Source organism: Atractosteus spatula, chromosome 11 (genome assembly GCF_055471065.1).
Source record: "Atractosteus spatula isolate fAtrSpa1 chromosome 11, fAtrSpa1.hap1, whole genome shotgun sequence".
Taxonomy (NCBI): domain Eukaryota; kingdom Metazoa; phylum Chordata; class Actinopteri; order Semionotiformes; family Lepisosteidae; genus Atractosteus; species Atractosteus spatula.
In genome coordinates this window covers 2314671-2338800 of record NC_142716.1, presented here as the reverse complement: position 1 = coordinate 2338800, position 24130 = coordinate 2314671, and the positions used below count along the sequence as shown (strand labels likewise).

The following is a 24130-nucleotide window of genomic DNA, read 5'->3' as shown; positions in this document are numbered from 1 at the left end:
GTGATAATGGATTAGGATGCCTGAGGAAATGCTACTTCCTTACCAACACAAAAATAAAAACGTTCCAAAACTTCACTGAATCAAAGGCTTGCGGTCCATACCTTTCATCACAGGCAGAGTAAAGAGGGGGGCGTGGCCATCGCGGTCCCTCTGCAGGATGTGCTGCACAAAGGTCATGTGGTCAGAGTCAGCCAATGGGATCTCGCGGTCACTGAGGTCCTGCTGCAGGCACCCATGAAACAGGTCAAGCAGAGTCTCGTTGGGCAAAGACGGCTCCGTCTGGAAGGGCTCCTCTTCCTCCGCTGCACGGCACGAAGAAAACGTATTCCGGCAAAGAAGAACAGAACATGCAGTATCTAGCTGGGTATCCAGGGTCCACGGCTTACTTTGAAAACCATTTCTTTTTCTGCAGAACAGGTTTACCTCTGCCGAGCGTGAGGAAAAAGATCTCAATCTGCTGGCACTTCGGAAGGAGCTCCATCAGGCTGAACTGGAAGGGGACGGTGTGGATACAGTCGCTGCTGCTGATGACATCGGCCGCTTTAAAACATCAACACAGGCCATTAGCGCAAAGGTTGGCAAAGACACTCACAGCGTGGGAGCAACAATCTGTAAAGAAAGAAGGCATGTGACTCCTGTTCTCCTACAACTAGTGGATTTAAATTCCATTGCTTTTTTAAGCTCCAACAATAAAATACAATTAAAAATCATCTCCAGGCTGGACATTTTTAAAAATGCATCCAAGTTCTGTCTTAAAAACATGCAACTGATTCTCTCTCATTTAATAAATGGTGCTGGTCACTGCTCACCCCCGGCACCCTTGCCTCCACAGAGCGGGTAGATGTAATCCTTATTCTGGCACAGCTGGATCAGGTACTCGAAGGTCAGCATGGTGGACATGCACATCAGGTCTCGCGGGAAAACCTGCACAGACACACACCGAAGCCAGAAGAAAAAGCTGTCGATCCCGACGTGGCGCACCTCACTACTAGTGTCTCCGCAGAACGAGGCGGCACTGTCGCTCATTTTGCAGGTAATTCAGTCTCCCAGAGTGGCACAGCACCAACACGCCGCGGTATCAAAGTGGGCTGTCAGGGCAGCAGAGGCCGGGAGAATGAGTGAACGCCTGGGACTTACAGCGTGAGGGATCTCCTGGTAGGTCAGGCCCAGGAAGTGCTTGTGGTTCGGTGTGGGGCTGCAGGCGGCGCCGCTCTGCGGCTCGATCCAGCACTCTGTCACCAGGTTGAGCTCGGTGTCCAGGTCGATAGCCTCCACCTCTGTGTCGTTGTCGTCGTCGGTGGAGAAACTGAAGCAGAAAACGGGAACTTCTGGAGTGCAGCATTTAAGGAGCACAGGGTGAATGGGAAGACAGCGTAGCTGGAGACACAGAACAAGTTGCCACGCCCCCGAAACAGTGCAACACAGCCAAGAGCCGAGAGAGCCATCCAGATAAGAGGCTGGCCTGTGAAAATCAATCCAGCCATTTTCTCACCTGTCCAACACGGGGACATGGGGGACCCGGAGCCTATCCCGGCAAGCCACGGGCACGAAACAGGACACACCCTGGATGGGACACCCATCAGAGGACACAAACGGACAAACACGCGCACACTCACACTGGGGACAATTTTTCCACCTCGTCAAAAGGAACATTCGGCAGCCATTTCAAACCCCACTGTGCATCTACACAAAAACAATAATTAAAATTTGGCAGCTCTTTCCATCAGGAGACCCTAATGGGAACAGAGGGAATAATTCCGACTGGAAACATTCCAGGCAGACAGATCGGCGGCTCCACTCAATCTGCTCTACTTAAGTTATCGTGGAGAATCAACTGAGCAGAGCCATAGAAGAATAAAATCAATCAGACACTAAGCTGCTATTTAGTGGCTTGATCCAACTCACAGGGGTGAAGCAATTATAATGTATATACGGCTACATTAATTTACAGAGTGAAAACTTAAAAAGCAGGTTTTAACAACCCAGCCTTACCCCTAAACGTCTGCATTTCTATCAACCCGTCTTTCAGGAAAAAATGCATTTGCTCCAGCAATCTCTGCAGCGAGCGGCAGAGTTCCTACCTGTCCTTAGTAGAAGTGGAGTGGGGAGGGAACAGGATGTACTGAACAATGCAGGTGTGGGTCTCTCTGTCGTTGGCCGCTGACGTGTTCTGCAGATGGAAGAAGCGACAGAACAACTTGTTCAGGCATCCCCTCAAGGCCAAGAGCTTTCCATTGCAGGAGACAGACAGGCCGGCCTGATCCGAATAAAGCCATTAGGCACTTCAGCTTCACAGCCTTCTGTTAGACTGCGTGAAGATAATTGTGGAGAATACATTTTTTTAAAAAAGACGGCGAAGCCTCAAGCCTTCTGATTTAGATATCTGCACAAGGGGAAAAAATGCTAACAAGGAAATAGAAGCCAGAGCCTAAGCCTACTGATCTGATAACAGGGAAACTCCTCTAATCAAGATCTGTAAGTGATGATGCTAGAAGCTGGAGTTTATCAGAAGCTTCTCCTGTCGCAACAAATTTCAACCCAAAGCCGGCTAGTAGTCTCGGTAAAGTTCTCTCCATGCCGCGCTGAAGTAAGTGCACGTCGATATGAAGAGCTGGCTTCTCTGCCACAATGCATCCTGTCTTATGATCTAACCACCCCTTCGCACGTCTGGAGTTTGTACTGTTTGCTCCTGCAGGGAACAATAGCTCACCTTCATCGGCAGCTCTGTTACCATGTTCACAATTCCTTCCCCGCTGGCCGCAAAATGAAACCCTTCTGACAGGCGGATTCTAGACACATACAAAGAGTAGAGGACAGAGGCGTCTTTTATTCTTGGAACATTATTCAGGAAAGGTGTGCTATGTTAAGATGTCATTTGTGTGATGTGTATAAGGAGTGATTTTCAGCTAGTACATCCCCACAAGCAAGCAGCAAGGCTGTGAACAGTTGTGAAAAATAGCCAGGTTGCAAGTTGTACCAAATCCACAATAAAAAAGGGGGTTCTATGAAAAGATGAAATACTCTCTCTCTGCAGTTCCTTTTAAATCAGACCAGCTCTTTCTTGCAGGAACAGTTAAAATCACAAGCAAAAACTCCCAGCAGAGAAAAGCAATTAGGAATCCCAACAACGTGATACACACCAAGTGAGAAAAGTAATAAGGAAAGCCGGTAATGGTATTCAATAAAAAGGCAAATAATATGATATGCAGATAAAATTGAATTAATGTTAAGTTAAAGTTGTGCAAAGCACCTGTAAGATCTCTTTCAACAACACTGTGTTCAACATTGGTTATGGCATTACAAAAAAAAAACAGTGAATGCTGCTCTGCACTCAGTCCAGAGAAAAGCAACCAGGTCTATTCCCAAGCTTAAAGGAATCTACAGAAACAGGTTAAAATCTGAATCTTTCTTGAGTCTTGAATAAAGGAGACCTAATAAAAGTATTCAAAACCCTCAAAATATTTCCAGTGAACTTCTTCAAAGCCAACAGTGACACACAAACCAGAGGACACAAGTGGAAACTACAGGACGCACTTCTAAAAATATGAAAAGGAAGCACTTATTTACACAAAGAGTGCTGGGAGATACCCCATCATGTTGTGGAAGCCGATATCCCAGCTTCATGCACTCTCTTCCACCCTTCACCCTTGCACACTCAAACACTGTTATAAAAGATCTTTTTCACTTTATTTATTAGTTGCTTAAAACCCCCGTAACTGAAGTCTTGCGCTTTATTTAGTGCTCTTAATCATAAGGGCTAGGAAAAGGCTAAGAGCAACAGAGCATTCAGGACAAAACAGTCGAGCCTGAGAACATGCCTGCTCTACTGAACGAGTTTTGATGACACCTGAGAACTCGCTTTGTTAAAGCTGAGTCAGCATCACTGCTGGTGGAAACACAATAATCAATGAGAAGGAAACCAGACAAACGCTCAAAAGATAAAAGACAGAGAAAAGCAGTCTTGAGCAGACTACCGCCATTGTCAGCAAGCCCCGCAACAGCTGCCCCAGACGCACAGCGCAGCTTCCTTTCAACAGCAGGCCAAGTCATAACCGTTAAAGCAACATCAAAGGAGAAGCGCCTATACATCAACATTAATGGTCAGCACTTTGTGAAATGCAGCTCCTCCACAGCCTCTGTGGTGTTCTGCAAGAGCGATGAGAGACAAGAGGCAATTAATAAAGCTTATAGGTCTCACAAGACTCCGGGCCAGGAAAAAAACTGACCATGTCAGGGTCTTATCTCTGCGTGTGGATTCGGCACAGTGCGAGGCGCTGAAATGGGGGGAGTGCCCGCACAGGTTACCGATCTGTGATCCGGTAAATGAGCACTTGCCAGCTGCCAAAGGCTTAAACAAAAAGCTTCTACCCCTTCCCTTTTCTGTCAGGTTTAACAGCGAATGCTTGTTATCCGAGTAAACTGTAAACCGCACGTGTATACACTCTTTTTGTTCTGCGGCTTTTCTGAAATCATGATTTATTCTTTTAATTTTGCTGTTCTCTTTAATTTACACCTAAAGGACTAAAGTCTGCTGCGGCTTCAGTAAAACCTGATCTGCATGTTTCTCCTGAAGCTGTAGCTCCGGCGCTTCAGCGGCTTACTCTGTGAGCATGGAGAGGATCTGGGCCACCGCGGGCAGGGGGACGGGGGGCCCCAGGCCGGTCTGCACCGCCCACACCCAGCGCTGGTGGAAGAAGTACCGCGACAGGGAGGCCAGGGTGGAGGACGCGGTGCGGCTGGCCGCCATGGTGAGGGGGGCCGTCAATGTGGGCGTCTGGGCAAAATTCTCCATGTTCAGGATGAACGGGGTCCGATAGTCGGAGGGAAGCTTCTCATACCTGGACAGGTCAAACGCAGTTATGACACATCTTGATTGCCTAACTTTGGGGGGTCTGGAACCATGTGGACTGGAATTAAACAGCTGGTAACTGGGTCACAAGTCATGCAAGCAGGGCAACAGGGGCAGAAAATCAACACATACATAGTACTTGATATAACCCTGATCTTATTTGACTTGATTTGTTCACACAGCAATCTGGTGCCACAACTGCTGGTGCCCTGTCAGAATAAGCCAGCAAAGAAGGTGCCTGGGAGGGTCTAGTTTGAATTTCTGGAACTGCAGGTCCTTCTGGCGAATCCAGCTGTTGCTCGCGAGAGCGAGAGGACCACATGGCGAGATCGCGAGGTTCATTCGCGACGGCTCCTGCGGCACGCTTGACGTGAGCAGACGGTCATAACCCGGCTGCGGAGAGAGATTCCCTCCCCCCGGGGCTGGTTACCTGATGAGGAGCTTCTCCAGGGGTTTGTTGAGCACAACCACACAGGGCCGGTCAGACAGCGTCGGCTGGGCCGGAGGAAGAGGGGGAGACTTGGACGGGGAGGCGTTCCCTAGGATCTTCCTCTTCACCTTGGGCGTGGCTTCCTTGTTCTGCACCCGGTGCGGGAAGCGCAGCTGCAGGATCTGCCCCCGAAGCTCATCCACAATCTGCACACGAGACAGGAAGTCCATACAGCGTGAAGGCATTGTAACACATCCGGCACCTAGTGCCACGTGTCCACAGATACAACCATACTGTCAACGTTAGAACATTCAACACAAAGGTGATAAAAATGTGTTTTTCATTCTTCCAGGTAACTGTAAAGGACTGCGGAGTCCCTCGCAGAATCATACACATTGGCCCCCCATGTTCCATACAGTCGTAAAGCCTCCTACCTTGTTTCTGGCATGAGCAAGAGTCCCTATGGGAAAGCCCAGCCTGAGGACCATGCAGGGTGCCTTGGAGATCAGGCGCATCAGGTAGAAGGAGGAAGGGGGCTGATCCGTAGCACTGAGGAAGGAACACACTGGTCTGAAATGGGCTATCAGCCGTGTCTGCCTAAAACCGGCGGCGCTCATGCTCAATACCACAATATTCTCAATTGTGTAGCACTCAGATCTGCACCCCAGCAAAGGAGACGAAACCGACGACCTGCTGAAAATCTCAAATCCGTTTACAAGATACAAGATCATTTCCTCGGGTGCATTTTTTATTTTAAAGCTAAAGCTGCAGGTCCAGTTTATGCTATATTAAAACACACACATAGAAACACAACTCTACTGTGTTGGCCTAGACTCAAATACATCGTTCAGCACAGTTTTGGATGATGTTGTACCAGTATGGGATGATTTTGCGACGACGAGACATGAGTGCACGATGGTCACAAGCTCTGCTTAGCAGTCCTTCTCCCATTTACAGAAACCTGCTCTGCTTCAATTGCAATAAAATGAACATAGACCAATCCTATTCAGACATGTTGGTCTGTAGCCATAACACTTCTCCTTCTCAAATCATGACCTTAATACAGATATCAGGGCACAGTAAACACAAAAACACCCCGTGCAGGTGTTAAAACGAGAGCTTATTTTCTCGGGCAACTTCCTCCAGAAGTTCACACCTCACACCCGAAGAAGTGAAAACGTCGCGTTTTCTCTCTTCTCTTTACAGCAGGGAATAAACCTATTACTTGCTCCTGTACAAATTTTAAGCTGCACTCCCAAACTTTGTAAATGTCTAGCTAGAAACAGAACCTATTACTTGTGCCTTTGCAGACTACGCATGCTGACGCAGCTCCCCACCTGAGCTACTTTCTCTGGAGATGTCAAACACTTGCAGTCTAGTACACCACAGCCGCTGGGCGTTTACCTGTATATGAGTTTGATGTAGGAATAGCCCTCCACCAGCACGAAGCTGCTCCAGTCCCGGAGGAGGGAGGTCAGGGCGGTGTGGGAGATACGACACTGGATGGTGCTGAACCGCCCGTTGTTGCCTGGGGTGTGCAGGTGCTTGGGAACAGGGCTGCAACAACAACTGGAGTTACGACTCGACATCAGGAGGAGTGCGTCTCGCTGTGCCGACGGAAGTGGCTCCTTACTGGACTGACAATTAAAAAGTCTCTTGGAAGAGTGGGCCAAAAGTCATGATTTGGCAGCAAAAGGGATCTCTGGGCCAGAATCATTAGTCACAGTAACACGTAATCCAATAACTGCTTCGGATTACTGCAACAGTCTGGCTGCTTTCTACAGCGGTCTGGCAGTTAATTTTATTAAAGGCATTACACATACTTTTTTTCACTTTTTTGGCAGTGCTGGGAGAAAAGGGCCTAGTAGTAATGAGGGGAGTAGAGAAGAACGAGAACTGTTTCTTATTTACTGCCAATGACCTCTTCAACAGTCATACATACATCAAAAGGACAAAAGAACTTCTTCAGATCTTCCCAGGTCTGATCCCAGGGTTTTCCCCCAGCAAAACGTACCGCAGAGTGGTTTAATTATCCACCTTCCTTATATATTATTTCTACCTACTGCCTACTGGCTGAGGCTCTGCAGCAAACACAGCTGAGCTCGGCCCACGATTAAGGCCCCCGCCCAGCCGAACTACAGTGAGGTGAGAACAGAGGGGCTGCCGACTGCCTCTTACGTGTCGTGCTCCAGGATGATGGCAATGCGATGCATGTGGAGCCACCTTTGCCAGAAGTTGGCATCCATGGAAAGGATGGGCTTCCAGTAGGATGAGAACTGGGATTGACTGGAGTCCTTGGACCCGCTGTGCTGAAGGGACAGCACCTGCGGGGAGACAAGAGCACGACTCTCACCACGCACTTTCAGACCAGCAAACAGAGCAGGACGTGCAAACCGGGACGACTGAGAAAAGCGCTTTGCTTTACGGGACGAACAGGAATTAAAACACCTAGACTCTAATGCATGTGCAAAAACTACAGTTGCAGAGGTTGCCGCAACTACAACAACCAAAAACAAAACTGTAACTGTGAGGCTCGACACGCAAAGCAAAAAACATTTTTTTACCACCAAGGTTAAGGTGAAAATTTAAGACTTTAGAATGCGCCATCACCGAGGCCTAGTGCCTTGTTTCTAGAGGTTCACAGACTCTAACTATAGGTTCTACAGGCCTGTACAACACCGAGAACCCTTGTGCAATTCCTCTACAATTAGTTGTAAATTAAAACAGCCCGTGGAAGCAGTGCGGGACATACTGGGGTGGTAGATCCTGGAGGAATGTAGAAAAGAGGGACCCCATTTTTAGTGCTCTCTGGGATTGTGTAGTGCTCTGGGATGGAATTAAAGGACTGCAAGTGCACCAGCATCTGGTCCGTCTGATTAATGCTGTGGGGGAACAAAATTGAACAGATTTTATTGTTTTTGTCCTTAATCATTTAATATGTATATATAAAACCCCCTGAAACAATAATTTCTCTTCGCACTAACACTGCCTTCACTGCAGTGACACCCAAGGAGACGTGAGAAAGTTGGCTACTGTGGCCCATGTTCATGACACGCTCACGTCAACGCTATAAAACGTGCAGTAGTCCATCCGCTCTACGCTGTGGTCGTGCACTGTCATTTGGCACCAGCGGTATATTTTCAGTTCAGTTTCAGCCAAAAAAAAACATACCCAACCAGCATGAAAGTGTTGATGTTTTTTTTTCTATTAAGACAAACTCTTAAGTGCAATCAGTTGCATTGCAAAACCATTTTCCCCAATAAACATTTGTGGCAGAAAAGGAACTATCATAAAACCCCACTCCCCAGGCGGCAAACCCCTTTCCTAAAATTTCTCTGACGTACCTCCCATCCTCTGGTGTCCCACACCGTTCCCGGCGTCCAACCCCTTTGCCGGAGCCCCGCCCCCTCTCGGGAGTCCCACCCCCTCTCCAGCACCCCGCCCCCTCTCTGGCGGCCCAGTGAGAACACAGCGCCGCAGCAGGGCCACGCCTCCTGACCTCTGCAGCGTGTTCCAGAAGCGACGGATGACGGACGTGCGGTAGGGGCTGGCGATGGGCTTCCTCATGGTGCAGCTGATGTCGTGCAGGATGTCGTAGCTCCCCTCCATGGTCACCTCCACCCACGTGGTGCGCTTCCCCGGGTCCAGTGGCCATGACGCCACGGCCAGGTACTCAATCCGCATGTTGTGCTTCCACAGGAGAACCAGCTTCACCTCTAACTGTGTGCCTCCTATGGGAGAAAAACAGACGGGCTTATAACTGCAGTTGTACTAGTCGACATTCCAACTTGCTTTTTAAATAGTCCAAAGGCACTGCAGTTCCACTGTTACAGGACTATGTTTTTATCAGCATGATGGTCTTAGGAACCCTTCTGTATACTGGACTCAGAAGTTACATATTCAAAGCATGTTTCTTCAGAAACCCCTCCACATCTGTTCCTAATGGCAGAGTCAAGGCACTCCATCATGACGCCATTTAATTTCCTCTAAATTTTAAAGACATCGACTTCTACCACTGTAATTGAATATAATGGCACTAGATAGCACGCCGAGCATGGCTCAGTGCCAGAGCCCCATTGATTGAGGAACACGCACACATGGTGGCTAATACCACTGTTCCGGTTGAGAAAGATGCTATTTGTAATCCTTCAGCACTATTAGTCACAGCCAGAGTAACAAAAGCGAAGTGTGGTTTCACTTCCTTGTCAAGACACCTGCAGTGCAACCGATTTTGTAAAAGTCTTACAGAAGAGCGCCGGCTGGCAGAGTGGGAGAAGCTTGCTCGGTTTACCTTTGGTGAGGTTGATCTCGCGGATGCTGTAGCCCTCCCTCAGCCTCACCGACACCACGCTCACCAGGTGGGCGTGGACCTCCTTCTCGGTGTGCTTCTTCCGGCGCATGGCCAGTGCAGGGTTCCCACTGGCCGACACCAGGTGCTCGTTGAACAGCTTGTGCTGGGAAGCTGAGTCACACCAAACGGCACGTCACTCACACAGACCCTGAATTCACTCGTCACTGCGAAAGGCCCAGTAACTCATCTGACTTCTCAGGTGACGGAGAGAATTTCTTGCATGCACTTATGTTTTTAAAGAAATCTCTTAGCACCCCAAAACATCCTCAGAAAATATGGCATGTGAGAGAACGTTCATAAGGAGTAACAACCTACTGAGACAATGCATTTAGGAATGTATATTGAAGGCTCGGGCAGGTTTTGTCATCCTTCCCAAGCTTTCATTGAGAACTCCATCTATACTTATACTAAACATGTTTTATTCAGTATCCATTTAGCCCAACTGAAAGAGCACTGGCGAGGTCAGATGTGCTGCAGCAGTAGAAGGAAATGAAAGTGTCAAATGTAATTGCAGAAATGTGCATTGTGCACTAAAGATAGTGCTTCCTCTTTTGGGTATTTTTAAACCAAAGACATGAGATTCAGTATTTTCACAAGATATGTGGTGCTGGTGTACTGGCATTAGTTTCAGTCCTGCGTGTCTACTTTGAGCCCAGTCACAGTTACACATCGTGTGACAACAGAGGCAAGAGGCAAGACAGGTGAAGCAACACAAATGATCACCATTCTGCCAGGGCAAGAGCACAATTTTCAGAATACTATGACCTCAAGCAGTGAAACAGCGCTGCTCACGCTCTGTACTTTTGTAAGGGACAGTAGCGTTGCAGCGCATGAAGCTACGCCCAGCTCGGGTCAGAGTCGGACCCGTGTCCATGCTCACTGTACGCACCACAATAGTACTCCGGGTTCATGGACTCTCCGGTTTTCAGAAAGGAGTAGGTGAGGAAGGCTTTGTGATAGGTGTTCATGTCTTGACTGAAGACATCCAGCTCGGGACAGGAGGACAGGTACGACCCGAAGGTGGCCAGAGAGATGAACTTCATGAGCTCCACGTTGGGGACGTAGCCAAAGCTACAGTCATAGGAGTAGGCCCCTCCGACCTGTCGTGGTGGTGAACAAACAGAGCGTGAAGCCCTGCAGAAAGACTCCTCACATCGTTCGCGTTTCTCAGGAGACAAATGACACTTTTGAAGCTCCTTCTATAGCCCCCCAATATTTCATTCCTCCTTCTCTTCTGGACGTTGCACAAAAATAAAACCTCTCTCTTTAGCTTCTAAGATGAGAATCTTATCCCCCCTAAAGCATTTTAATTTAAAACAGGTAGAGTTTAATTCCAAAGTTTCGGCTACTTGCTTCTTCCTTTGCATTCTGACACAGCTTCCTGCTCTCACCTCTTAATTTAAAACACCCATGCCCAAGGCTTCAAAATCCTGCTATTGGAAATGATTGAAATAAGCACACCCACGGTGATAAATATCTACCATAAAATTACTGCCAACGATTTCACACGTTCTCGTGCACTTTAAAGGTTTCGGTAACTCTGAGCCATCTTGGCAACACCGCTGGGCTTTATCATACAATCAGACATGTTACTGAGTCGTCTACAGCTGCCTTCCCCACCTGAACAAAGGAGCAAGCGATTGTACCGCTGCGCAGCTGGTTGAGAAGAGTCTCACACACAGCAACATCAGGAACACTGGTGACTCCATCGGTGATGATTATTATTCCTGCGGGAGGAGTAAAGAGACACTCACGCTACAGCTGCTGACCTTCACTCCTCAACATAAGAGGGTCAAAGGGCAAAGGGCAAGTAACACTTATGACAAACCTTATCAGTAATGCACAGTTAAATTAACTGTGCCCTTTAAGCCTCACCTGATAAATCTCAGCCACTGTGCTTCTTCAGCCATTCATTATTTTGGAGGTTAATTATGTTCTTAATAAATCTCTAAAGACACACAATATTTTCTGAAACGAGCAGAGTATATTGTTGAAACCTCAGTGAAAAAAAAACACTATTCTTTTTAATTAATTCTTAAAATTACAGAGCTTCCTGAATGTCCTGCGACAAGAAGGACATTGAGGAAGGTGTGGAACAGGAAAGGGGATCACCTGCACTGGAGTTGGGGGGAAGGAGCTGGAGGGCTAATATTCCCTGACGGACCATGCTGACCAGCCCCACGTCGGCAGTCACCATGGAAACGCCCAGCTTCCTGTGGGGCTGGTCTTCCATCATGTCATTCAAGACCCCAGAGGACAAAACCACCCCATCGGACTAAAAAAAAAAAAAAAAAAACCAAGATTAAAGAGCATAAGAGACTTTTAACAAAAAATCAAAGATTTCGTTAGCAGCAGTGGTACTGGGAAGGGAGATATCCGAGGAAAACCAGGTTGCTAGTGTAGGTGGTGTTGGTGTATCAGTAGGCGACACTAGTTCTGTCGAACCACCTAATTTTGTAATGTTCCTGCTTTAGGCAGGTTCTCAGAAATTTGAGAAATGCTGCTCAAACTGGGCTCTCCATGTGCCCACTCTTCAGGCCAAGCTAGGGTTATGGCTGGGGAAAACCGTTAACAGTTTGACTTCATTCATCACTGTGGTGGAGATTTAAATGATTTAAATTATCCATCCGTCTTCTAACTGCTTCATGCAATGCCGGGTTAAGAAAATAAAATGAACTATTATTCTCCCAGGGCTTTTCTGGCTGTGGGAGTCTGGAACAAGCTACCTACCCATGTTGCTGAGGGTGATACCCTGCCTTCTCCCACGATATGGCTGGATGAGATCCTCACAACACTTTACTAGTTGAAACCGAATGAGATGGATGGACAGAATGGCCTCCTGCCGTTTGTAACCTTTCCGACGTTCCGATGGTTGGGAAGGTCAGGATTAAAGTCACTCACCTGCCCCCTCGCTTGTTGATGCTGCTGTTGAAGGACCTCCGCAATGTTATTCTCCACAGCCCGCAGCTGCTGGTAAACCTGCTGTAGGAACTGGTCCGAGTCGGCGCGGTCCAGCTGGCAGCCCTGCACGAGTACCTACAGCGAAAAGGAAGAGCATCCTTAGCAGAGAAGGCTTGGAAAACACATTTGTTTTTCGGATTCAGACACAAATCTGAACAGGCACAGCACAATGTCACCATGTGGCTTTTATTATAAACACTTAAGAATCAAGTCAAAACAGCTGGCTGCGTCACTGTTTTCCTCCTGAATGCCTGATCAATACCTTGCATCTTCTTTCCTAATGTCTACACCTGTCAGTCACGCCTGTTTGAGTGTATATTGCCAAGGCTCCCTGCCACACACAGCTCTGTTATCATACACTGCTCTTCACAAGAGACTAAGGTGTCAGAGATGACCTGGTGAGACTTGAGTCCGATGATGGAGGAGTAGGCCAGGATGGTGATGAAGATCTCTGGCTGGAACACCAGATCAGTTCCCGGGACTTTGAAGGGTCTTGCAAGTCCGGCCAGACACCTCGTGAGAGCGTGGAACACCTCATCGAAAATCATCTCGCCCGTGCAGTCATCCTGCCAAACGACACACAACACGTCGATCAATCAGGCAATCGAGTCGGCCGTGTTGCGCTGTGAAGGCGGAACTTCCCTGGAGTCCACCGAGATCCCAAAAGCGAAAGGCCCTCAGCACACGGCTAAGGCCACAAGAAAAATAACTTAACGAGCATGAAGCCACCAGGCGTTCGATCAGAGGACAAAGAAAAACAACAAAACATACAAAGTATTACTGTCAAAAACTGAGCAATTTTTTCTAGGTTTAAAGTAAAGAACCCGACATGATTTCCAAGAAGTTCAGATTTCGTGTGGCAGAAAGACAAGCCCAGCCAAAGAACCAGTCAAATCGAATTGCCGAAGCTGTCCTTACACCATGAGCTTCTCTGTATTTGATCAGTCAGTGACTGGTGTCCAAGCCAGGATGCAGCTCCGTCCTGTGACCTGTATGTGCTGGGTAAGGCGCTGGCTCACATGAGCCTCTTGGGATTCACCATCCTACCCTTGAAGACCCACAAACCTACAGGATTTTGCTCCAGAACAGATCCCAGTTAGACAACTACACTCTTAATCGACTTAACAGGATTGATTTGAGCTGTCGGACTGTGTTCAGCTCTAAAACATTTCCAAGTTTCCCCCCCCCCCCCCCCCAAAGTCCTCCACATCTCCCAGAATTCATTTTACTATAGTGATTACCGCAGATGCGGTGGGTTAACTTCCGGATCTAGGTTAGTCTAGCTTCATTTTTTTTCTTTAGGACAGAAAATATAACCATTTTCTCTTATACATGTTTAAGATTGTCATTTAATTATTGCATTTCATGAGTAAAATAAATTCCCAATTTCCGAGAGGAAAAAAAAACCGGAAACGTTCCAACCAAGCAGCTGGTGAGCTTGATTAATTAGTTAAGTAATTAAGCTGGGCTGGAAGGAAAACCAGGAGGTGTGGGAGTGTCCAGAACCAGGACTGTGGGCTCTACAGGATGAAACAGCTGTGGATGAGAGAGAGACAGAAGTCTGTTTAAGGGCTCTTCTACATTCCCAAGGTGCAAGCGCTTTGCCACTGGGTGGGAGTAAAAGCCAACAGCCCAGGAGTAAGGAAACGGAATTTCTCCAGGAGCGTTGTTCTGTCAGGTGACTGAGCACAGGCGACGGAGGACACTCTTACCACGATCCCCGTGGACGGGCTCAGGTCCAGCTCGATGATGAAGCGGTACCGCCGGGCCAGGAAGGTGACCCGGGTGGACGGCACCAGTAGGTACGGCACGGTGGACGGAGGGTCACCGGGCTGCCAGCCCTTTGGTAGGACACTCAGGACATCCAGCTCATTCTCCGAGCTTAACTGGTGCACAGAAAACCAACGGGACTTCAGTTACTGGGCACAACAGCAAGGGCTGAAATTGCTCCCCGCAAGCACGCAGCATAGGTCCAAGCACGTCAGCCCACCCCTTAATTCCAGACCGCACCTTTCGACCTTTCGACGACCATCATCGAACGCCACAGGAGTCCAGCCCCCGTTACGGCCACGGTAAGCACACATCACCCGCACAACACTAGAGCCGAACCAGTCGGCCTTAAGAGGAGTACAACGTTTAAAAGAGAAACACGCAGGCAGCGGTGCAGGCGGGCCCACTTACCAGCTCGGCCCTCGGCGCGGGCTGGACGACCTGGTTGACCCGGCTCAGGAACCAGGCCAGCCGCACGTTCCGGGAGATGCGGTGCTCCTCCTTCATGAGCAAGTACACCTGGCCGGCCTCCTCCACCTGGCGAAGGAACAGGGAGTTCACAGCGCTGCCCACCGGCCCGGATCGTTTCACCCATCAGAGCGCCCCAGGGGCGGCCGGCAGCTGTCTGCAGCGCGCGCCCTGGCAGCACCTCCTCTCAAAACCCCCCAGAGAACAGTGAGAGGCATCTGCACCTGCCACACCTTTAGAGTCGCACTGGCTGGGAAAATGCTTGCAGCCATTTTAAAAACCACGAGCAAGATTGCAGCCTGCAATTGTAAAGAATAACATTCCCAGGAGTGACTCCGCTGCTATCAAGACCCCAGCTGCATTTTCTTTTTTATGGACCACACTGACCACAACAGGATCTTCAATGGGCTCACAGGCAGGCTGGCCAGCAAGGTGAAGTGGTTCTAAATATAGCTCCCTGACACATGGCTGCCTTGGCGATGAAGGGTTCTGGTAAAGGGAATGACTGGGCAACGTCACGGCTCTGATGGCTTTGAGTGATGAACTAAATTGTCATTTTTTTGTTGATTCACAGCTACATGTGGGTAGGTGGCAGGAAGAGTACTGGGTGCCATGCTGACATGAATTCCATCAACAGTATCGTGGTCTCATCAGTGGGAGACATCCTGTTACAATTTAAACCCGTCAACACTACGCACAGTGGGTAGATATAATACACATTGCTACATACTGTGCATTTGCCAACACTATCCCCGTCAGTACATTAGCATGGCCGCTTCTGAAATCCTTCTCGTCTGACAGAAAGCACTCTCGACAGCTTGCAAACCACGAACGTGCTTTATAGTATCGAGTGGTTATAAAATTCACTGTAACAAGGAAATAGGCGATGTCAAGGAGGCTAAGGACACTTAGCGAAATAGTGAAATACCTGCTACAGCAATCCCAATTATTACCTGAAAAAATTACAATTACAAGCTGCAAGCTGCAAGCTTAACACCTCGGGGCTAGTCGTGTGTCGTTAGACAGACTGAAACAAAAACGTTCAGGTATCAGTCATGCTCCTACGAAACACAAAAAGCCAGTTGATGCACAGAAACTCGGAACAGCCACTTGGACTTTGCTAGTCGCTACAGTTATAGCAGTACCACCAGCACTCCAGCCAGACACACCCGTTACGGACAAATTACACATCTTCCACAAAATGCACGACAATTTGAGTCATTTAAGACACTGCCTCTTAGCCTGTCCTTGTATATCCATAGTAACACGCCCAGCTTCCCTCATGCGTTTATTTTACTTATCATCCTATTGCAAACTGGTCTGATCTTCTTTCTGCGAACACCCCGATAACGTGGGGACAGTGTCTACTCGCCTCGGTGTCCTGTTCCTCTGCCATGCCGGGTCTCGCATCCCCAGGGGTGTCAGTGTGGAGCTGTGGCGGCGATGACTCCTTGTTTATTTCGCTACAATTTTCTGTTTATTTGGCACAGGCTGCACTGCGACCCGGAACTGCTTTCCGCTCTGACCCTGCAACAGGATTAAACAAAACCCATCCGGAAAGCTCATCTATTGTCGAATTGTTGCAGAACTCTGTGGTGTTTGTTGTGTTTTTTTTTTAAAAAAGAGGGCACTACGACCATTTACCAGCAGAATATCTGCCAGACAAAAGATGCGCCACTGGCTAGCAACGCCTGTAGTCTCTGCTTAATATTAGTATCTTTTGGCCACGATCAAACTTTTGAATTATCTTGCTTCAGGTAAAATGTTAGATTCCTAAAAACGAACTGTCACAGAACAACCGTTTTCATAGATGCTAAAATAAAGAGTCGTTGAAAGTAATAAACTGTAATAAACTGACTCCCGGTGACACATGACTATTCTAAATGTGTAGCAAGTTTTTCCGAGGTCCTCCACATATCCCAGGATACCATTCGTCTCTTTGAATGACCATAGATACGGGAGGCTAAGTGCCGGATATCCGTTTGTTCAGTTTCGGTTTTTATTTTGGATAGACAATACGATGCAGGTAAGTACTAGCCAGCTGGTTTTATTTTTTTTAATCATATTGGAGTAGATTAACGTGTTGGGTAACCAAACTGTGTGCATTTTGAAATCGAAATGCTGTCTTATGGTCAGATTGGGATATGCTAAGCAGTCGGTTCTAGGTTCATTCTAGCATGTAACCGCTGTTCTTGAGCAAGACGAATTCTTAAAAGTTAAGAAAAAAATATTAACTCGTAAAAACAACAAAAACGCAGACCGCAGCTTCGTATTTCGTTACCTTAGGTCGTTCTGAGCTCATATGAAGTTCTCAACGTTTTCGACTAGAGCCTCTCAACAAAGTCTGTGCTCAAATGTAGCTAAAGTCACCATTGCGATAATATAGCTATCCGAAAAATGACTCGGGGAATCTTACGTTTCACCGGATGGTGTTTTCTCCACATGCTTGTTCAGCAGCGGGAAGAGAAGCAGCTGGAGGCGTCTATTGACGCCTTGATAACTCGAGTGGCCCACCTGAAAAACTCTCTGCACAGCTTCATCTTCAAGCTGGAGAACGAGTACGAAAGAATGGCGTGGTGAGGGCTGAATGCTTGCAGGTGTTTTACCACTTTCCCGAGAAAGGAAACTTGAAAACATTTTTGTTTAATTCTAGATCTTTTGCTTAATAATGTTCTCGTCTAGAATAACTCTTGCAAGACCGAGAAATCTTGTGAACGGTATTGTAATACAGTGTCAGACAGACTAATGTGTAGCTGATGAGCTTTGTAATCTTTGCCTTTAACTGTTAGTTGGATCGTTAATGATAATTGATTTTAAACTTGTAGACAACCCCAAAGAATAGTAGTTGCATACTTTTTTGGGTAATGTTTGTACTTTTGGTTTGTCAGATTCCAAGACTTAAATTTCTAAGGTCTTCCATAACCACTTTCTTCAGGATATTACAATTTGAAGTGTAATTAAATAAAATATAGACATGTAAGTAGTAACTATTTTTATTGAGGTATTTATCATTGTTGGATGAGGAGAGAAGGAGCAGATGTAACCCAGGGCCAGGCCCACTACAGGAACAGTAGTATTGTGACTGTCAGAGCTGGTCATTTGTAGACAAGTTTAAGGTAATTAAGTACAGTTGATATTAATTTTTATTGTTGGGTTGTAGTTTTAATTTCTTGCTTTTTACTCCTAGATCTTTGACAGAAGCGCAGTAATTAATATTTTATGTTGTTCTTTGTTTTTTAGGCCTTCAGTGCTGGATAACTTTGCCCTCTTGTCTGGCCAGCTCAACACCATCAATAAGCTGTTGAAAAATGAGAAGACGCCTGTCTTGCGCAGCCAGGTCATCATCCCCCTACTTCTGTCTCCAGACCGAGACGAAGAGCTGGCTGTGAGTCGCAGTTCAGTTCGCTCCTTTGCCATCGCTTTTCTCGTATCAGAACGTGCCTCGCTTTGCGCCGCTGTTGTCAGCAAAGCGCACAAAGCAAGGAGACGATCGCCAAAATGTCGTTTAAAACCTTGATTTCTTCTCGACGGCCTGCTCAAAGCCAGTCCGCTGTCAATTTTACTGTTGCCCCTAGAAACTGACGGAGCAGCGCGTGCCCGTGTTCAGCCATGAGATTGTCCCGGACCACCTGCGCACCAAGCCAGACCCGGAGGTTGAGGAGCAGGAGAAGCAGCTGAATGCTGAGGCAGTCCGCATCGGCCCCGAGGTGGCACAGGTGAGTGTCCGAATGCCTCAGGTGCCCACCCTCTAGGGCAGGCTCTGCCGGTGAGCTCCAGGTGTCCGATGGGTGTTCTACCACCGTCGGACTGTTCAGGAACCTTGATGTTTTATCGCAGCACGCAGGGCTGTGACAGCTCCTCTTTTCTAATAATCGTGAAAGTTGAACAGGTGTTGTTCTGATAAGAGTAAAGAACAAACGTCTGACAATCTCCGCGTGCCCTCCCTTTGAAGCCTGGCTTTCCCGTCTTGCGCAGAAACAGATACAGACGCTGAACAAGCTGTGCTCGAACCTTCTGGAGAAGCTCAACAACCCTCGGGAGGACCGCGAGTCCGAGAGCGCAGGTATCTCGCCAAACTGTTGTCCGCTCTAGAACCCGCAGGAGGCTTTGAATGAAGCAGCCTGTAAACAAAAAAAAAAACGCTTTGTAAGCCACGGCGTGGTTTCTTTGCAGCTTTGCGGCAGAACAAGCAGACTTTCAACCCCACGGACACGACGGCCCTGGTAGCAGCCGTGGGGTTCGGGAAGGGGCTGGCGAAATGCAGACCCCCTGGGTCCGGGGGCCCGGTCCCCCCGGGGCAGCCTGGGACCGGAGCCATGCTTCAGGGAGGGCCGACCCTGCAGCAGGTCACCATACCTGGCACTTCCAACCCACAAGCGGCTATCGGCGGCCCCGTTCCCCAGCAGCAGCAGGGCCAGCCAGGTAAGAGCCTCACCTGCCACCTGCAGGACAGGTGCGATGGGCAGGAGTCACGCAGGTCACAGCATGGCACAAAGTAAGAGTGGGACACCTCTTGTTGTTTTGACGAATTTGACGTGATGAAAACAGTCATCCTGAATGATACTGACCTGAGCTTAACCGTCTCCTGCAGTCAGCAGTGTCCCAAGGGCATCGGCAGCCCTTTTGTGCGTATGGAGCAGCTTCTTTCATGGAACGTGACTGTCTCGCTGTTATGAAGATTTTCTCTTCGTTATAGATCCTTAAATAAAAATCAGAATAAGAAGTCACGAGGGCTGAGGGGCCTCTTCTCCCCTGTAGCTTGCTTCTGTTTAAAAAAAAATTACCCGTGAGCTAAGGGTGTGAATGGCAGTAACTGATCTGACTAGTATTGCTTTTAGTCTGTCAGATAAAAGTGGATCAGCTGTAACTGCGGTATTGTGAATTTCAGAGGGACTGCTTATGGGGGAAAAAAAAGCTGAGCTCCACTTAATATAACATTTTTATTTCTTTTTTCGTTATGTTCTTGACAAACTTATTGTGTTTGATCAGGGAAAGCCTTTCCTTGTATTTGCATGTTGTGTTTAGTAAGTCATGCTGCATTTGTACTTTGAGAGCTTAAAACATATTAAATGAAATCATTTAGCAGCCTGTTTTTTTCATACGTTTCCAATGACTTTGTATTGAAAATATTTATCCAGCTGAAATGGGTAACAGTATCTCCACAGTGACGTTAGTTTTCAGTCTGCAGTGTGTTATATGACTCATTACGGAGCTACATGCCGCTGGTACACACGACATACATGTTTTGACTGAGCAGAGTGTTGAAACCTCTTGTTTCGTTGCTACAGGGAAAATGCCGAGCAACATAAAGACAAACATAAAGTCGGCTTCGATGCACCCTTACAATCGCTGAACCCCAGGATTTCCAGCGGGATCTGAGAATCTGAGACTGGCTGATCCTGGCCAGGCACTACACGAGGACAGCCACAGCCTTGTTATTCTTTCAGCACGGAGACTCCCGTCGCTGTCCAGTAACTCTCCTGGCACAGAACTTTCTGCCATTTATATATGCACGAGTATGGAGGATACACGAGTATTTCCTCGACTTCAGCATCGGCAGCTCCACTCAGACTCTACAGCTGTTTTGCATCTTCACAGGCTATCTATATGGTTAAATTACAATAATGCTGGTTTGATTATTTGTAATGTATTTTGGGGGAAAAAAATTATTACTAGATATAGATTAAAAAAAACTTTAGTTGGAATTATTGTGGATTTCAATTACACAGACCTCTGTTCTTCCTTTTGTTATTATAAATTAAATGTTTAAATGGATCTAGTTTCCATGCTTTTTTTTTTTAAATAGTCCATCTAGTCTCTTCACTTCTTTTATTTTCTTAATGCTTAGGTTGGGTTGGATCTACTGTAAATGGTCAGCACTGTGGTTAAAATACAGGAAAACTGAAGTTGTCTGAAGTCACTTAGCATCCACATAGCATACCTTTGAGGTTATTTTATTGGGAGGCACAATATTTATTGTGGTCCCTGAAGCTTAAGTGAAATATATTTTGTTTTATAATAATGGGAGAGTGTGGCAGATCTTCCCCAAAAGTGGTAAATTAATGAAGACTTTAAATGAGGTTTCTCAGCCTTTGATTGCAGGACTTCAGCTATCTGTTATACCACATTACAGGGAAAAAAAAGTTACATTTCACGTTTATTACACATGTTCTGTTTTTTGCTGTCATACGCGTTTTCAGTAAGTCACTTTTTGTTTTCATTTGTGCAGTATAAAGGAGTTTCTCCATTGCGCTGTAGTGTTGTCCTCTTTAAAATATTTCGTTCATCTTTATATTTTTGGACTGTGGGCTTTTGGATTAGCCTGTGAGACAATTTGAACGTATTGCCTCTTTGCGAATGAAAAATCTTCACATTTTTGTCCTCGGCTGCAGCACACGCCTTCATTGTAATGCAAAGGCCCCTGCGTTCGTTTCCATTTGTACGTCCTCATGGAGGGGTTTGTGGGACAGCACCCACCACGCTCTATGCTCAAGAGAATTGCATTTCAAATAGCATAATGAATTCATGTTAATAAACATTTTAAAAAGAGCGTTACAAATAGGCGTAGCTAAAGGAAATGTGCCCTCTTGTGGCGATAGTGCATTACTGCAGTTTCCAATGCTATCAATGGTGACGGTATCAATGCCTCCCTCTTGTGGATGAAGTGTGTACTGCCTCGCAAATCCTTATCGCAGGGTAGTCGCTGGTTAGATGAGGCTTTGTTTTTAAATAAAACTTTTATTTCAATCTGGCTTCACACGCTCTCGTACGGATAAGAGTTATGCTGCATGGTGAACATGCTGGGCCGCAGGTTTTATCTATCCATAAATCATGCTTTATTGCCGTGCTGTAGAGGTGTTCCTAAGTGGGCCTGGGCTCTGCAACATGACCTTGTGGTTCTTTTCCATCATCAAGTCAATCCATCAGCCTTTTTTATTTGCTGTAGTGTCCTTTTGCAAAATTTCCGATTCATCTGGTTGAAATGTATAGATTTATTTTTTTCTGCTTTCCGTCTAAAACCTGTGTTCAGGGGCGGAATGGGTGTGTAACGGCACTTTTCACAGCCCCATGCTCTCCTATTTCTGCAGGGGACATCGGTGAAAGCAGCCGTGCCGCCGTCTATTAACCATCTCGCATTGGCTTCTGTTACGAGGGTTGGGCAATGCAGACGGTCTCCCCGCACACTTCGGCAGCAGCGGTAATTAAATGGGGGAGTTTTATGACAGCTGGAAGGCCAGATGCCTTTGGAGACATTGATTGCGCTCATTGGTTTAGTGCCACCTTTGGAGGATGAAGTTGTTTAACATACCAGTTATTGAAAGTCATTTTGTTCTATTTACATGCAGGCAGGAGATTTAAAGCTGCGCTGGCAACTGTCCAGCCTCGAGGCTCTACACAGTCCCCCTCTTTATTTATTTTTCCACACTGATACGATAGATTAATAATCGCCGTATTCTTGTTTTTATCTTTAAAAAATACTAGGGGGAAAAAAGGTTTAACTGTCCAGAGTAACATGGGTTTTGCAGACAGACAAACTGTAGAATGGTGGGCGTTTGAGTGGGACGCTGCTTCAGAATGCGTTGGCTGCAAAGCAGTAAGTAGAGGGTAATCCTGAATTCCATGCTGAATTACTTTATTTTCAACAATAAATGTATATCATTGTAACTCTGTCAACCAGCTGGGCTTCAAATAGCATTTAATCTCATCAGTGGAGTTTGTTAGTCTTTCTGAGCCACCTGAAGCAAAACTAAGAGAAGGAGTCATTAAGAAAAACAAGACCTTCACTCCTTTGTGTACATGAAATCATGACTCGGTCTGATTCCAGCAACACCCTTACAAAGCATGCATTATTGTTGGTTGAGGAGTAAACTCCATAGACCCCCTATAAGCCATCGGTTTCCCTTTTTATCATAGATGAGAAACCGTCACTCGAGAGCTTATGCTGCTTTTCGTGAGACTGAAAACATTTTTGACTTGAGGTGTAGAACATAACTGAGTTAAGTAAGAAATCAGAGCAGACTCTGGGAGCTGATTGACAGACCACAGCCTCATTTCATCATCTTGATTTTTTTTAAAGAATGTACTGAAAAATGTAGGCAGGTAGGTTCGGTCACACATAGCTGCAAAAGCAAAGACTTCTTTGAAGAGTGCGTCCGGTTAGCTTTGTTCCCATTCCTGTTAAAGTGGGTCTCCCCTGGGTGTTCACGATATTCAGAACGAGAAGCGTGTCCGCCTCTCAGTCCGGTTAATGATGCGTGTGTACTGTACAACGGACATATATGTGTGGCGGCGAAGCGCCACTGTATCCAGTGCAGCTGCGACTTCAGCAGCGAGAGGGGAGGAGTGTTAATTTGACCCGAGCGCGGTTTATTCCTCCCGTCTCTGGGTAGGTGCTGGGAGAGGCAGATGGAGGCGGTGTGTTTCCGTGGGTCGTTAATGAGATACTGGCTGGGGAGGACAGGCGAGGAATGGCTGCTCACGGAGGGGGCTTGTTTTGCACTTTCCTCGTTTCTTCTCGCCCACGAGACAGCAGCTGGGGTTCAGTCTGGTCCCAAACAGGTGGGAGAGACCTCAGCCATGTCTCTTCCGATTGCTCGGCTGCGCCATTCGGAACGGGGTCACGCCTGGTTGTTTACTCGGGGTCCGAGACTTTTGTCGAGACGGGACAGGTTTGGAAGCGGGATGCCTGCCGCATGGCGCCGCAGCCAACGGCACAACAAGACTGGCGCCTCGGTTCAAGAAGGAAACGGCAGTGCAGTCGCATCAGACACCGGGCAATCGGGGGCTTGTCATCTGGTACGTAGAATGAAAGCACGATACAGTCAAGCATCATGATACGTGGCCTGATCTCTCTGACTGTCGGATTTGCTCTGTATCCAAAGGGCTACACTGTACGTTTCGCACACGGAGGGGCTTACAGAAAACATGCCAAACATGCAAATGAACATCGCAATCAAAATAAATGCCATATTACATAAAGGACAACAACCCATACATAGTCCTTACACACCACTCCTACAGGAGTCCACATAGAGCTCCAGAACCTGGAGGTTTAATTCTTTAATTACTGACTGAGCTCTCGGCAGCTTGATGCCTCGTGTGTCCCTGAGCTATGCTAACTGGCCCAGGCCCACACTGGCCACCGTCGCTGCAGCCCTGTGTGAATTTCCTTCCTCGCTCTCCTCATCCTTCTCATCGCGTTTTTTTCACCATGCTGCTGTTTATTCATGAGTACCCTTCTACTCTGGTCTTCTTTTGTCACCTTATCGTTGAGGACTTATCGGCTGTGGCTGTGTGGTCA

General features: G+C 47.2%; 2 protein-coding genes across 4 annotated transcripts in view; one reads left to right on the top strand and one right to left on the bottom strand.

The window, feature by feature from the left end:
• szt2 (SZT2 subunit of KICSTOR complex) overlaps positions 1 to 16455 on the bottom strand; it is an 85315-nt gene extending 68860 nt beyond the window's left edge. For all 3 annotated transcript variants that reach the window (XM_088927296.1, XM_088927297.1, XM_088927294.1), the window contains exons 1-22: positions 16202 to 16455; positions 14773 to 14898; positions 14304 to 14477; positions 12987 to 13157; positions 12532 to 12666; positions 11743 to 11905; positions 11251 to 11357; positions 10520 to 10730; positions 9571 to 9741; positions 8779 to 9010; positions 8032 to 8161; positions 7458 to 7603; positions 6684 to 6836; positions 5714 to 5828; positions 5280 to 5485; positions 4602 to 4838; positions 2711 to 2789; positions 2082 to 2170; positions 1138 to 1306; positions 810 to 924; positions 424 to 540; positions 102 to 302 (exon numbers count right to left, since the gene is read on the bottom strand). In XM_088927296.1, the coding sequence (XP_088783422.1) occupies positions 102 to 302; positions 424 to 540; positions 810 to 924; positions 1138 to 1306; positions 2082 to 2170; positions 2711 to 2789; positions 4602 to 4838; positions 5280 to 5485; positions 5714 to 5828; positions 6684 to 6836; positions 7458 to 7603; positions 8032 to 8161; positions 8779 to 9010; positions 9571 to 9741; positions 10520 to 10730; positions 11251 to 11357; positions 11743 to 11905; positions 12532 to 12666; positions 12987 to 13157; positions 14304 to 14477; positions 14773 to 14898; positions 16202 to 16225 (3271 nt within the window). In that variant the 5' untranslated portion in view covers positions 16226 to 16455. The remainder of the gene's footprint in view (positions 1 to 101; positions 303 to 423; positions 541 to 809; positions 925 to 1137; positions 1307 to 2081; positions 2171 to 2710; positions 2790 to 4601; positions 4839 to 5279; positions 5486 to 5713; positions 5829 to 6683; positions 6837 to 7457; positions 7604 to 8031; positions 8162 to 8778; positions 9011 to 9570; positions 9742 to 10519; positions 10731 to 11250; positions 11358 to 11742; positions 11906 to 12531; positions 12667 to 12986; positions 13158 to 14303; positions 14478 to 14772; positions 14899 to 16201) is intronic.
• A 316-nt stretch (positions 16456 to 16771) lies between these two features.
• On the top strand, positions 16772 to 21086 carry med8 (mediator complex subunit 8). The gene is made up of 7 exons (XM_088927293.1): positions 16772 to 16855; positions 17284 to 17405; positions 18070 to 18214; positions 18405 to 18545; positions 18805 to 18892; positions 19003 to 19251; positions 20118 to 21086. Exons 1-7 carry the CDS (start codon positions 16850 to 16852, stop codon positions 20180 to 20182), a joined length of 816 nt encoding a protein of 271 aa, XP_088783419.1. The 5' UTR covers positions 16772 to 16849; the 3' UTR covers positions 20183 to 21086.
• Positions 21087 to 24130: the final 3044 nt, after the last annotated feature.